We start from the raw sequence: 15,408 nt of genomic DNA, 5'->3' as shown, positions 1-15,408 counted from the left end.
TGCCCCCGCCCCCAGCCGCTCCCACTCTCCGACGCGGCTTTGGCCACCGTGCCTGGTCACCACCGGATTGCCCTTTGAGGAGCCTCTGCCCGCGGGAGAAACCGCAACCGCCACATTGCAGGCGGAGCACAATGAGCTGGAGTCGGCAGCCCGGGTCGGAACTGCGCTTGCGCGTTGCCCGGGGAGCCGAGGAGCCGAATGCCCTCAGTCAGAGGGCTGCAACGCTCTGGCTTCCCAGACTCCATTTCCCAGAGGGCGAAGCGGCGGCAGCGCAGAAAGTGATATTGCACGCTTGCGCAGCCACGGGCTCCCTCTTCAACAGGCCTGGCAGCTTTCTGTACCGAAACTACATTTCCCAGAGGTTACGGCGGGGACGTCACGGTTCCTCAGTGCAGCTATACCCCTCCGTGCGCTAACCCTGCACGTGCGACTTTTGGTTCCGTTCTAGTCAGACTCAGTCTCCCTCAGCCCTGAAATAACCCCTGGAAGGTACAGACCAGCGAGAAGTTGGCTACAGGATAAAGTAGGTCGGTCGCTGGGAGCGATTCGAGGACGGTCCCCGAGGACGGAGTAGGAGGTGAGAAGCCGCAAAGACGCCCTCCTGGAGGAGGACCGCGCGGAGAAGACTTGAGGAGGCGGCGGGACTGCGCCTCGGGGGCCGGGCCTGGGCGCGGATGGGGCGGCAGCCGGGGTGCGGGGCCGGCGGCCCTAGACCGTGGCTGGGACCCGGGCGGCGGCGCAGGAGAAACGCGGAGGAGGTAGAGCCGACCTCGGTGTCGGCGACTCGTCGGGGGAGGAAGGAGCCCAGAGGCCGAGGAGATGGTGTCGGACGCCGGGGTGGTGGTTATTTCTGTGAGGACAGGCAGGGATGAGATGATGGAAAGTCCCTTTGCAGATACTTCGATGCCTTTGAATTTACGTTTTCACCGAGCTCGGGAAGGAAAGAGGTGGTTTTAACGTTGTCGGTGGTGAATTAAACAAACCAAAAGCCAAAAATGTGACCTGAAGTTTGTCATTTGGGGGAACTGTCGGCCACCTCTTCGGAGGCAGTGTCATTGACTTTGTTTGGGGCTTTATGGCAGGTTTCATCCTCTTGACACTTTTGGAGCACTCGTGTCAGGCGCTGTTCTAGGGGCTGGGGAAAGAGCAGCGAAAACCTGCGCCTAACGCAGGTGGGAGTCTAGAGGAGGCAGTCAACAAAACCTAGAAAATACTTGACCAGGTAGTGATCAGGTAGTGACGACGCAGTGAACCTGTAATGGCGGGGGCGGGGGATTATTTTAAGTAGTGTCTTGGTAATTCTCTTTGAGGAGGTAACAGTTGAATAGAGATGTGAATACCGCGAGAGAGGAAATCGTGTGAGTCTCTGGGGAAGAGTCGTCTAGGGGGGGCGGGGACAGCGATGTCCCAAAGACAGAGGTGTGCTTGGTGGGCCTGAGGCTTTGCAAGGTTACTGGGACTGGAGAGGGCATAGTGAGCAAGAGAGAGTTGGGGAGGAGGCTTGAAGGGTACTGGAGACCTTGAAGGCCATCAAGGGTCTTTGGGTTTGTTCTGTGCGTGATGGGAAACCACTGAAGGAGTCTGTGCAAGAGTGACGTGGCCGAGCACATTTTGACAGATCACTGGCCGGCTGTGGGGACCAGAGACTGGGGTGGGGCTAGAAGGCAATACAGCGAAACCAGCTAGGAGACTGTTACAACAGTCCTGGGGAGGGACAGCCTCCCACAGTCACAAAACCATCCTCCCAGGCATTTGTTTGGAGAGTCTGGTGATTCTAAGATAATTTTCTGGATGCCATGCTAAGGAGTCTGAATGTTATTTTGTTTTCAGGTGTATGAGGATGATAATAAGAGATTTATTGAGAACTCTGTTCTCAGTATGTTGGGCATTTTTATAAGCACTTTACCTGAGTATCTGATGGGGTTTGCACCACTAGCAAATAAGTGAGGCACGGAGAGGTTAAGTGTCTTGCCCAAGGTCTCGTGCCTAGTAAGTGGAACCCGGAGTCCTGCCCCTGGTGAGAGGAGAGGTCGAAAGGCCATCCTCCCCACTTGTCTCCCAGAATGACTGAGAACTGACCTAGGAGGGCCTAAGGCTTCCAAAAGTCCAGAAAAAATAGTGAGATGTCCATTTGGCTGACCCATTTCTCCTGCTGCTTCTTCTAAAGGTTAATATTTTACCAAGTTTTGAGTTAGTGCATCCATCTTAGGCTTCAGTACACTTCATTTTTCCTCTCCCCCTTGTCCTGTGCCTGCTTTCTGGCCCTTTGTTTTGCTGCTTCCTTTGTCATTGTCATCTATTTTCTACCCATCTCTTCTTGGCCTCCTTTAGAAAAAGAAATGTGTGAACGGACAGGAGGAAACTAGGTGTAAGGGACACATATTAAAGATCTAGGTTTGGGAGGATACAATTATCCAATTCAGGCCCCCTTTGTCTTTGTTCTGAGTTAGACTCTAGAGGTCACAGAGCCCAAAGAGACTGAACTTCCCAAGGGCTCAGCATCCATAGCGAACCTCCTCAATTGCCACCCACAGACATATGTACCCATCATTTCTTGATTCCCACCTTACCCAGTGAAAAGTTGAGATGTAAGCCGAAGTCTGCTGAGGGGCTTCTGGGAAAACCTGATAAAAGGCACAGATCTTGCTGGTGCTTCCCAGCCCCTTTCTTCCTGCCTTGAATGCAGATGTTTTATCAGAAGCAGAGCAGCCATCATATAACCCTTATGGAAAAGCCATGAAACTCATGACATTGAATTAATTTTGTCTTTGAAACAATGCCAACCTATCTCCAGATTTAGGAAAAAAAAATAAAATCCAGGTTTGCTGGATTAAGCATTCTTAACTGGGCTTTCCAATATTTGTAGCCAAAAAACCTCTTCTGAAAGATAACACTCTCTCTCAACCCCAATCTCCCTCTAGTTATCTTTCTCAATGTCTCCTTCCTCAGTCAAGATACTAAGTCCTTTTCAACCTTTATTTCACTCTTCAGCCTACTAATATTTAACAGGCTATCAATAACCAAAACCAAAGGCCATTTTCTATTTTTATGTTACTTTAACCCCCCCCAAAGCATTTGAAAATATTAACTGTTCTTACCCGACACAAAATTCTTTTACTTCTGTGCCACCATCTACTAAGTTTTCCTTGTTTTTCATTTTTCTTTTGGCTGTTGTTTCCTCTCAGCTCCTACTGGTTCTACTTCCTCCACTTAGTCCTGTTCAATGACAAGACTCTCCGAGTACCCTTCATCACTGCTCTGCTAGTTATTGCAGTGTCTGTCAGGATCTTCACTTGGATACCTACAGATTGTTTAAAACCCCCCAGACTGAACTTATCACTGCCCCACAAAATCAGTCAACTTTGTGTTCTTGATTCTGGCACTCCATTCACCCAAATAAATTCAAATTCCTATATTCAATCAATTACCACATTATCTAGATTCTCCCTCATTATTGCTTGAATTCTTCCTTTCCTCTCCCATCCCAAGGCCAATTTCTTAGGTTAGCCCTTGAAGAGCAAAGAATATACCTTACCTAGTCTGATTTTCTAATCATGTCTATCACATATCTAGCACTTATTAACTATGTATGAAATAAATGAAATTGTCTTAACTGCTGTCATCACATAAAACCTATGACTGTTCTGAATGTTTTGAGTTGCAAAGTTTCCATATCTATTAATGTTCAGTGTCTTCTCCTTTCCACTTTGATAGACTGATACAAAGATATGTATTTGAGTTCTTAGAGACTATATTTAAGGTATTCTATTTTCTAATTAGCTTATTTAACAGTAGTTTAATGAGTTAATTGAGAACTCAAAACAGCATGCTATGGCATTAAGATTTGTACAGTTATTTCATCACCCAGTAGCAATCAGCCTATGTTTTAGGGGAGAAAATAACAGTGGAGGCGGGCATGGAGGGATAATAATAGGATTTGGCAGAGGTAGAGAATTTTGACTCACAACATCCAGCGAAACCAGGTTGTGGATTAGGAGCATCTAGATAACATATATAACATGGTAAAAGGTTAAGGATTTCCCAGTATTGGTTATATCTATAGGTTTACAGCATTTTAGAGCTAATCGGGATTCTGGAGACCTTCTAAATTCAAAATTCCTCATTTACCAAATAAGGACGCCGTGACCTGGTGAAAGAAGGTGACTTGTCCAAGTTAGCGGCAGAGGAGGACTACATACCAGGTCTTTGGGCTGTCCAGTTAAGCACTCTCACATTTTCTCTCCAGCGTGAAGTCTCTGGTGTCCAAAGGAGATCTGCAGTATGACACAAGAGAACTTATCTTCAACACGAATCCTCGTTGTTTAGAACATGAGCTATTTAAACCTTCTGATGTCAAGGAGTAAGTTTTACTTTCTGCATGAAGATTTCACTATTTTATATGGTTTTTCTGTAGTGGTCTGTATTATCTTGTATAGTAATTTATGCTTCAACTGAAAGATTCCTACAGTCATTACATTTATGAGGTTTCTATGTTACAGGGCTTATCTGATTATCACTGAACAGTTTATCTTGGTGAAGGGTTTAGTGAAAACTTAACTCACATATGAGTTCTCTGATGTCGTGTAAGGTTTGTACTCCGACTGAAGGCTTTTCCACATTCATTACACTGATAGGGTTTCTCTCCTGTATGAGTTCTCTGATGCACTATAAGGGATGAATTCTTAATGAAGGCTTTTCCACACTGATCACATTCATAGGGTTTCTCACCAGTATGGATTCTTTGATGTTCAATAAGGTATGCGCTCTGGCTGAAGGCCTTTCCACATTCATTGCATTCATAAGGCTTCTCTCCAGTATGAATAACCTGATGTACAGTAAGGGAAGATCGCCCAGTAAAATGTTTTCCACATACCATACATTCATAAGGTTTCTCTCCAGTATGAATTCTCCGATGTTGAGTAAGAGATGAATTCTTACTGAAAGCTTTTCCACACTGATTACATTCAAAAGGTTTTACTCCAGAATGAAGTCTCTGATGTTCTATAAGGTATGTGCTTTGGCTAAAGGATTTTCCACATTTGTTACATTTGTAGGGTTTTTCTCCAGTGTGATTTCGCTGATGCAGTGTAAGGGTTGAGCTTTTACTAAAGGCTTTCCCACATTCACTACACTCATAGGGTTTTTCTCCAGTATGACTTCTCTGATGTACAATAAGATGCATGCTCTGGCTGAAGGCTTTTCCACATTCATTGCATTCATAGGGTTTTTCTCCTGTATGAGTTCTCTGATGCACTGTAAGATTCATGCTTTGAGTAAAAGCTTTCCCACATTCATTACATTTGTAGGGTTTCTCTCCAGTATGAATCCTTTCATGTTGAATAAGGGATGAATTCTTACGGAAAGCTTTTCCACACTCTTTACACTGATAGGGTTTCTCTCCAGTATGAGTTCGCTGATGAACAGTAAGGTTCATGCTCTGACTGAAGGTTTTCCCACATTCGTTACATTTATAGGGTTTTTCTCCAGTATGAATTCTTTGATGTACGGTAAGGGAGGAGCGTTCGATGAAGTGCTTCCCACATACATTACACTTGTAGGGTTTCTCCCCAGTATGAATCCTCTGGTGCTTAAGAAGAGATGAGCTCTGGCTGAAGGTTTTCCTACATTCACTACATTCATAGATTTTCTTTCCAACAAACATACTTTGAGTTTTAATTAATTCAGAATCCTGTTTAGTGTCTTCTTTATGTGAATTCTGATTATGGGGCCTTTTCCCCACAGGAATACTTTGTCGTATATCAAGGATTGACCCCTGACTAGAAGATCTTGCAAATTCGTTACCTCCACATGTCCTCCTCTCAGTGAGGGTTTCTTCATGAGTAACTGCCACTTGGCCCAGATGTCTATCCTGGTTTTTCTGTTGCCCATCTAACCAATTATCAGGTTCCCAGGTTTCCCCTAAAGAAGAATGCCAGAGACCTTCCCTTTCCATTATTACCCCATAGGATATATCTTCAGTAATGTTGGGCTTTGTAGTTGATTCTTTGGTTTCAAGTCTTGTCTTCCAATCTGAAAAAATAATAAATTCAAATGCACATTGGTTTCTGTGCTGGGAGACTAAAAACTGAATTAGATCAGAATAAGAGAATGAAACTGAGAATAACTAAAGGACACATTAAGAGCTTTCAAAGATGTCTCTACAATTAGGAAGAAAAACAGAAGGGAGGGAAGGAACAGTGAACCAGTCATAAATAACCGGAGAACGAGAGGAGGTGGGACGCACAAAAGAGAGTGAGCCTATGTATGCAGGAGGGATGGACACCGAAATCACTGACCCCTGGACAAGGCTGAATAATGAAGATACAATGAAGAAAAAACATACAGACAAGCTGGGGCTGGGGGAGCAGATCAGAAAGCCCTGCCACATTGTACCTGGGATTTCCACTAGCGGTTTCTTCTCTCCTGTGATGTTTCTAGTTCTGACACTAAATCGTTGTACAACATCACAGTGTGACACAGTAAACGATGACTGCCTCTGGAGTCAGACATACTTGGGTTTAAAGCCTAACTATTTACTTACCATCTTAACTAGTTACTTGATTCTCTGGGTTTGAGTTTTCACAGATGGAGAATAAAAATAATCTGATGAAGATTAAGTAAACTAATGCAGATACACTACCCTTAGGGAATATGCTTGTTTGGAACATAAACTACCACAACCTACTTGAAATTGAAGGGAGAATGACACAATCTGAGGGTTCTCCCCTGCCCCCACCAACTTTCAACAGGCTGTAAGCTTCTCATTCTCTTTAGGTAAGAGGGTCTGAAAGAGCTCTACCCTTTTCTAAATATCTGTTCCTTAAAGATGCGAACTGGTGTCAGGGAAAGGCAAAGTAGGATCTGTTGAGCTGCTTGAAATGGGGCTAAAGGTAGGACCTTGTGGCCACTACGACTTTATTTTCTCAGAACCCACTTCTTATACTAGACAAAATGGCCTTGGGGCAATGAGAGCAGAGGACAGAACACTACGAACTGTGAGTCAGCTGTCAGCTTGACCAGAATTACCAGAGCCAAGATCAACACCGAACCAACAAACCTAAGGCTGTGGGCAGGATGATTTACTATGAAGCCTGAGGTATACATTAACTGGACCACCTCCCTGCAACCTCACCTGCTTACACACACACAAAAGAGAAAAAGTGCAAAGCCACACAGACTCCACTTCTAAAACACACAGCACCAAGTAACCCCAGGAAGGACCTATCCAATCCGAGTGTGAAATACCAATAGCAACACATGAACTGGAAGCTGCCTCCTGTACCTAATCTCACTATATCCTAACCAGTTGTCCAACTAAAGCTCTTTGAGAACAAAGTGCTACCCAATAAACAACACAAAGGGCAAAGGGGGATCCATTCACACTTTTAGACAAATACAAACTCCAGACAGAACTGCCCTCATTCAAAGATAAATGATACACAGAACATACCAAATATGAAAACTATGTAGAGGTTCAAAGGCATCAAAAAAAAAAAAAAAACATTAAAAACAGTAGCATACTGGGAAGAGATCTTTGCAACACCTGACCCCTACAGGACTAGAACCTAGACTGGTAAAACACTAAGCCTGCCAGAAAAATGGGCAAGAGACTTGAATAGGCACTTAAGAAAAGGAGACCATAAAGGTGACAAGCACCCAATCTCAACAGTAACTAGGGGCAAGGCTGATTAAATGCCAGGGAGAAAAGATTACCACATCCACCTGAGTGACAAAATGAAAACGTGCAGACTGGTATTTTCACATTTGAGAAAGATGTGCTGTAATGGGAACTTTCACATGCCACTGGTGGGAATGCAATTTGGTTCAGGTCTTTGAAAAAGTTTAGCACTACCTAATTACTTAGAACAGACACAAAGACTGTGATTTAGTAAACCCGCTAGTAGGTACATACAATTAATCTACCTTGCAAAGGCACACCACAATTCGTAAGTTTTAAGGTAACATTGTACACAATGGAAACAACCCAAATGCCCACCAACAATAGAATAGATAACTAGATTGTCAAATATGTATAACATTAGAGTAACTGAAAGCAGGGGATGTTAAGGATTTCATGTTAATGTCTCCTCAGAATTCATGTGTTGAAGCCTAATCCCCAATGAGATAATACTGAGGAGGAAGAGGGCCTTTGAAAGTCATTAAGTCATGAGGGTAGAGCCCTTATTAGAAGTGACACACACACGACAGAGCCTGCTTCCTCTCTCTCTCTGCTCTCTGTCAGGGAGGGATGCCGTGAGAAGGCAGCTGTCTGTGAGCCAGGAGGAGGGCCCTCCTTGGGACCCCAACCACACTGGCCCCCTGATCTCAGACTTCCAGCCTCTAGGAACTATGAGAAACACTTGGTGTTTAAGATACCAAGTCTATGGTATTCTGTTAGAGCAGCCCCAACTCTGACAGCGAACATTAACAAGATATGTACATATGACAATAAGAATGAATGAATAATTTAAGAAGTCACACACAAATATATATAGTAAGAGTCCATTTAGATAAATTTGAAAAACTGACTAAACTAAATGTATCATTTAGAGATTCCTTGATCGATGGCAGTACTGTAAAGAAAAGCAAGGAGAGGGAATTATCACCAAAGTGAGAACAGTGGTTATTCCTAGGTGGAGGTAGGCTGACGGGAATGGAAGGGTCACACGAAGCGTTCCTACTACGCTAGCAGTGTCACAAATCTGGGTTCTAGTGCTGGGTGTTTGCTTTCCTCGTTAGTCACTCATCTTTATTGTTCTGAACAATAAAGAGAAGCAACATGGCATAATAGTTAAGACAACAACCTTGGAGCCAGCCTACCTGGCTCCACTTAGCTGTGTGACCCTGTGCAGGTTGTTTAACCTATCTGTGCTCCTGTTTCCTCATCCATTAAATAGCACCTATTGCATACTGTGGCTATAAGAACAAAAATTAGTTAAATTTATAAAGGGATTAGAAGAATATGTAGGTTTTTGCTAAATAGTACATGCATTTTACATATTCTGTGTCTATTACATTCCTAAAAACAAATGAGAAAATATTTGCTGTTTTGGAAAATAAGCTGAAATACCATTATGTATTGCAGAAAACTTAACAGTAAGATTCAGTATTTCTTCACGGGGTTTGGAGGTCTAATTTAAAAGTTAATTCTGGAGATTTGCTGCAGAAAAAAAAATGAACTGCCAACTATTTTTTTAAAAATTGGACTAAGAGGGGTGCCTGGGTGGCTCAGTCGGTTAAGCATCGATCTTTAGCTCAGGTCATAATCTCACAGTTCGTGAGTTCAAGCCCAGTGTCTGTACTGACAGCTCAGAGCCTGGAGCCTGCTTCAGATTCTGTGTCATCCTCTCTCTTTCTGCCCCTCCACCATTTGTGCTCTCTCTCAAAAATATTTTAAAATAATAAACAAACAAATAAATGGGCCTAAGAGTTCTCTCCAAGAACATGGGATGCCAAAAGACAGTGAAGCCATGTCTACAAGGGACTGAGGAAAGACTGAGGTAAGTCAAGAACTCCACATGGCTAGTACTTTATACATGTGCAGAGAAAACCAAAATACATTCTTAAATGTGAAAGATGGAGTAATTACAGCACTCCTAAACCATTCCTGAAATACTACCTAAATATTCAATTTGAACAAAGGATCTATCCAAGGAGTTCTAGAATGTTCACCATTAGGAATCTATTATTATATTTAAAGGATTAATATATTAATGAGAAAAAGGACATGTGACCAACCTGATGCATGCTTCAGAAGTAATTGATAATATCCAACATCCAATCCTGATTCAAAAACAAAATTATAAGTAATGGACCCAAGCATACACATTAAAACATTAAGATTCTGACTAACAATACAATCAAGGAAAGGATGCTTACTATTTAATGTTGCCCCCAAGTATGACCAATACATTTGGCAACTTAGAGGGAAGAAAATCTTATTTTTCCCAGATCACACAACTGTCTGGAAACAAAATGGTTAGGGGAGCTTTACTCAGAATTAGTGAAATATTGAGGGGTTGGGACTGGAGCACTAAGGATCAAAAACAGTAGGTCTTCCAGGGCACAGGGTGGCCCAGTCGGTTGAGCGACCTACTGTTGTTTCAGCTCAGGTCATGACCTCACGGTTCGTGAGTTTGAGCTGCACACTGGGCTCTGTGCTAACAGCATGGAACCTGCTTGGACTTCTCTTTCTCTCTCAAAATAAATGAATAAACAAACAAACAAAAAAAACACCCCACTATACCTCTTCCAAGATTGGATGAGGTTTTAGATGCTTGCTGTTTTGCTATCTCATTAAATAAGGGCCCTGTAATGTGCACAACAATAAGCCTGGCCAGGATAAGAGTTCACTGTTATCATTACATTATTTTATGTGAAACAATATTTAGCTCTCTCTTCCTTTCCTTTTTTTCCTAAACAGGGCTTTCGAGTGATAGCTCATCCTCCCTTACTATCTTAGATGTTACAGGGGACTTATGTAATTTTGGTACTCATCAGGACATGAACAAGAGTCCCCAGGACCAAGGGGTCTTGGAGAACATAGATCCTTCAGTCTTTATGGCTGACGGTGGCCACAGGAGAAGCCAAGAGCCTGCAGAGATTTAGGGGCAGCACTTGGGCAGCAGGCCGTGCTCCTCCTGGAGCAAGTTCATTTCTTTTCATCTTCTGTCCCCTACATAGTAGTTAGGCTGCCCCTTCCATTCAGCCAGACCATTTTGCTATTCACCTGACTGGACTTCCTACTCTACAGTGTGTTCTCATACAGCAGCCAGACTGATCATCTGAACATGAGTGATCAGTCCTTGAAGAAATGTTTATTGAGTTGGTGTTGATTAGGGTGTTAAGATGTAACAATGAACAAAACATATTTCTGCTCTTAAGGAACTTATGTTTTCATGAGAGGAAGAAGGGCAATCAATATAATAAATAAGTAAAATACTTTAAGTGGCACACCTTATGGAAAAAATAAAAGCAACACAATGGAAATAGGGAATCTGATGAGTGACGGGAAAGGTTTGTAATTTTACATAGAGTTTTCAGGAAAGGCCACAATGAAAAGAGGACACTGAAGCCAAGACTTTAGAGGCTAAGGAGGGAGCTGAGGACGGCTGAAGGGAGAGCGTCCCAGCGGCGCAGAGGTCCTGAGGCGGGTGGGCCTGCCCCGTGGGAGGATCAACGGGCTCTAGATACTCCTACATTTCTAATGGGCTTTTAGGTTAATTTTCCTACTAATGGAGGCAAAGATATGCGTCTGTACTAAACATGAGGGAGATCAGATTAGCGTGAAGGTAAATATGGACTCTGTAACAGTATGTAAATCCTGTGTGGATGTGTACATATGTTTACACACACACACACACACGGTAGTCATCCAGTACATTTCTGAGAATGATACAAAGTCATGTATAAAACACAAATAATAGGTTTCTATGTTTAGGGGTAGTAAAGGGTAGCTTCCTGGAGATCTTAAAATATTATAGAATTCCTAAGAGTATCTTATTTTATAGACATAATCTTTGAGGATAGTTTTCTAATACTTCACACATGTTCTAGTCTGTTTCCTTCATAACTGAACATCACCAATAGAGTTAAGTCTAATGACCACTGATTAGAGGCTAAAAATTCACTTCTTTCCACATTACTAATAATTCCCATCTCTGCTTCAACATTAACAAGTTTATTAGTGATAATGCTGTCTCTAGGAACAGAATTTCTGTCTTTAAATTTTCTAGGCAGTTTTCCTAATGATGAACTGTATACATGAAAACCTTAGTACAGAAAAGGAAAACGATCATCTAAAAGGAAAGTTGGGCCCGGGTGTAGAAGTTCAATTTTGGCTGGATATCCTTGGAAATAAGAACAGCAAGGCAAAGAAAGAATGTTACCATTTTTTTTTTTTTAGAATAGCATTAAACCCGAAGGTAAAAACAAACAAAACCAAATAATAATCCTATGTTCAACTTCTGTCATGTCATTCCCCCTTGCAGCCCTTCTCTTGCGCTTGGAGAGAGGCTGCCGGTACCTACCCCACAGGAAGGTTATGAGGAGTGAGTCATGGTGGCGGGGGAAACACTGTGTCCTCGACGCTTTCTCGTCTTGGTTCTGGACGGGATAAGAAGGCTAAATGGTCGCGCAGTCTGGCAGTAACATCAAAGACAATCTGGAAAAAACAAGACCTGGCATTTGCACACCAGTTTTCTGGGCTTCATTCTCTTGCTCCACTTCCCTGGGTCTTCAGTTTTTCCCCTCTGCTCCTGTAAATAAACGGGAGTCTCTTCACTGGTGAACGAGCCAGAGGCACTCGACCTCTGACTTCTTTCAGCTCTTGCCCTTTCTTCTTTTTCCTCTAAAGGTAACCGCACTGCAATGACAGTCTGAAACGTCTCTGCCCCTCTACCCACAGCACACTTCTGTCCACACCATGAGCGCTCTTTCCCAGGCCACGTCCTCAGCGCCCTTACGGCGAAGGCCCACCGCACCATCCAGTTCTTAGAGGGCACGTGCACGCTCCTCTGCCGCTCTCTTCCCGTGGCTCTCCCTAAGTTCTCTCCTCCTCCTCGGACTACCCTTTCTGTCCCCTTCGCTGGGGCATCTCTGGCCCCAAGTCAATCCCTTTGTCCTTTAAGGTACCATCCTTGCAGCTTTGCTGCTTTGCCTTTCTCACTCCTGTTCTTGTTAATTAGTAATTGATACGAATGTCACAAATAGGATTATAACTTTCAAATCTATATTTTTATCTGCTTTCCAAAAAGTCTACATGATGCCATTCTATATTCACTTAAACATATATTAAGTGCCTGCTCTGGCGGCAGTGTGCCAGGCAGGGGACATAAAGAAAAGTACGCTCAATCATGACAATTTGGTAAGCCCCATACTAGTGGCTAGACAGACATTCAGAGAGACAAGGAAAGTACAGTGTGAAATGCAATCGTAAACAAATGAAGACCTCTAAGATTTAGCTCACTGGAGAAATCTGAAGACTGGTAAAGCAGAGGAAAGCCCAGGATCAAAAATACATGTGTTTGCCTCTGCTGCCTCCAGAAAAGCCACCAACATGACAGTGGGATAATGAAAAAGGCATATATAAGCCCACTAAAGTAATCTAGAGAACAAGGGGCAATGCTGCATACATGTGCCAAGAAAAACCAAAAAGAAACCAAAAACATAATACTCTCCTACAGACAAGAGAAATTAATGCACACATTAAAAAAAGATTGCTATAAAAAGTAGGAAAACTCAGAATGAGACAAAGGCTCACAGAAATTTAAAAATATGATAGAAATAAAATTTTCAGAGAAGGACTGACAGAATAAGTTTAAGGAAATCTTCACATCTCCTGGCACTCTTCCTTTCAGCCAAGGCCATGCAGTCGACCACAGAGTCTTTGCACCTTTTGTTCCCTATGCGCAGAATGTTCTCCCACACAGCCCATCACTTTGTGAGTTATCTGTTTAATAGCCATTTTCAAGGAGAGGCCCTCTCTGATCACTCCAACTAAAACAGAGCTTCTGTGGGGCACCTGGGTGGCTCAGTCGGTTAGGCACCTGAATTCAGCTCAAGTCATGATCTTGAGGTTCATGAGTTTGAGCCCTGCATTGGGCTCTATGCTGACAGCTCAGAGCCTGGAGCCTGCTTCGGATTCTATGTCTACCTCTCTCTCTGCCCCTCCCCTGCTCAAACTCTGTCTCTCTGTCGCTCTCTCTCTCTCTCTCAAAAATAAACAAACATTAAATAAATAAATAAATAAACAGAGTTTATGTAACCTGCTCTAGTTCCCCTATGCTGCTTGCTTTTTCCACATGGCACTGGGACTCTAAGTCATTCATTCCCTCCCTCCCTTCCTGTCCTGCCGCTTCTCCCTCCCTGCTTTCTTTCCTTATTAGTTTTTGTCTTCCCACTAGGCTATAAACTCCGTGGGGGAACCACCTGTCTTCTTTATTCCTGTGTCCACAGTGCTAGGGACAGGGCCTAGTGCTCATAAAATATTTGTTGAACAAATATATTATTTACCTAAGAATATATAAAGTTAGCAATAGTAATCAAATCCACAGAAATCCATACTAAAGGCACTCAAAGCTACCTGAAGGGACCATTTTATACCTAATAAATTAGCATTAAAAGACATAAAATATCCAAAGTTGTACAGTATGTAGCATGAGCCCTAAAAACACATCTTTTGACCCAGTGGTTCTTTAAAATCCTGTTCTTTAGAAAGCTTACTAAAAACCAGCAGCAATGTTCCGAAGATTCTATTTTTCCTATCAATATGTTCTCTTACTGATTTCTTTTATTGCTTTATACTTGATAGCCACATACTATCCAGAGATAAAAAATATGTGCTTATCTCTTTAATTTAAAAAATGTATTAAAAAGAAGTGATTAGTGCTTTCATACTGAGTAGAAAATAAAAGGGTGTAAAATGCGTTGTTGTTTTTTCAGGGAAAAGTCAGTGATAACATCTAACAAATTTTAGTTGTGATGGGGATTAGAAATCAGAGAACAAAGACTAGACACATGCTTAGAGGAGAAAGGAATGCAGATGAAAAATTTAGGAAAGAGAAAGGGAAATGTAAGATGTGAGGTTACTAGTGAAAATAACAAGGCTAAAAAGTCATCTTCACTTGTTTTTAAATGAAGACTATAAAACACGTGTACAAGTATACAACTCAACATTAGTTTCCTCTAGAAAGACTGACAAAGTTTTAAATCAATGAGGGGAAGACTCGGGAAACAAAAGAATAGAGAGAGATAGAAAGAGGGATCTGAAGTACAGATGAAGGCAGAAGAGGAAATAAAAACTGCTAACATTTGCTGATGTTCAAGACATTTAATAAGTGCTACGAATACAGTAACTCATTTAAAGCCGCATCCAGTATTCCCTCTCTCCACGGTAAGGACTTCGGGGAGAGGATGAGTGACATGAGTGAGGCGGAAGCATTTGGGAAATACACGTCAGTGGTGCAGCATCTCCTAGAGACCCAGGGGATTCCGCCGCGATTTGTCCCAAGGGGACACATGCAGCCTGTCCCCGCTGCCCAATACTCACCTGGAGAGAGGCGCACTGGAAGTCTTTTGTCACCGGCTCAGTTCCTCCAGTTCCAGCTGAGAACTCACATTTGGTTTGGAAAGCCGATGCTCTGCACAGGAGGAGAGACACGAAATTTGGGTTCTGAACAGGGTATAAAAACCACTCCCAGCACCTGTCCTTGTCCCTCCCCCTTCAGGCCTTCTGCAGTTCCGTCTTCCAGCCCATGGCCAAAGAGGACACCAAGCAACTGCCCTAAAACAATGACCTGTAGGTGGATGCTGGCCAGGGTGTGGGGAGACGGACACCTTCCTACACTCTTGGTGGGAATGTAAACTGGTGCAGCCGCTCTGGAAAACAGTGTGGAGGTTCCTCAAAAA

The 15,408-nt window shown here is 43.0% G+C and overlaps 1 protein-coding gene and 1 long non-coding RNA gene across 8 annotated transcripts in view; one reads left to right on the top strand and one right to left on the bottom strand.

The window, feature by feature from the left end:
* Positions 1–262: 262 nt before the first annotated feature.
* On the top strand, positions 263–12,219 carry LOC115293929. 2 transcript variants are annotated; one of them, XR_003909678.1, is made up of 3 exons: positions 263–577; positions 4,247–4,360; positions 11,991–12,219. It is a non-coding gene; the product is annotated as an uncharacterized LOC115293929 (long non-coding RNA). The 2 variants fall into 2 exon arrangements; XR_003909679.1 differs by lacking the exon at positions 11,991–12,219 and adding an exon at positions 5,743–6,041.
* ZFP2 (ZFP2 zinc finger protein) overlaps positions 3,777–15,408 on the bottom strand; it is a 22,665-nt gene continuing 11,033 nt past the window's right edge. For 2 of the 6 annotated variants that reach the window (XM_029941624.1, XM_029941622.1), the window contains exons 4-7: positions 15,050–15,140; positions 12,030–12,163; positions 4,563–6,030; positions 3,777–4,274 (exon numbers count right to left, since the gene is read on the bottom strand). In XM_029941624.1, the coding sequence (XP_029797484.1) occupies positions 4,220–4,274; positions 4,563–5,953 (1,446 nt within the window). In that variant the 5' untranslated portion in view covers positions 5,954–6,030; positions 12,030–12,163; positions 15,050–15,140 and the 3' untranslated portion in view covers positions 3,777–4,219. Of the gene's footprint in view, positions 6,031–9,738; positions 9,784–11,664; positions 11,850–12,029; positions 12,258–15,049; positions 15,141–15,408 lie in introns of those variants that run through there. The other 4 variants (XM_029941623.1, XM_029941625.1, XM_029941626.1 and 1 more) reach the window with 4 other exon arrangements.

Source organism: Suricata suricatta, chromosome 6 (assembly GCF_006229205.1).
Source record: "Suricata suricatta isolate VVHF042 chromosome 6, meerkat_22Aug2017_6uvM2_HiC, whole genome shotgun sequence".
Classification (NCBI taxonomy): Eukaryota; Metazoa; Chordata; class Mammalia; order Carnivora; family Herpestidae; genus Suricata; species Suricata suricatta.
The sequence above is the reverse complement of the archived record's forward strand: the minus strand, read 5'-3'. Positions and strand labels throughout refer to the sequence as shown.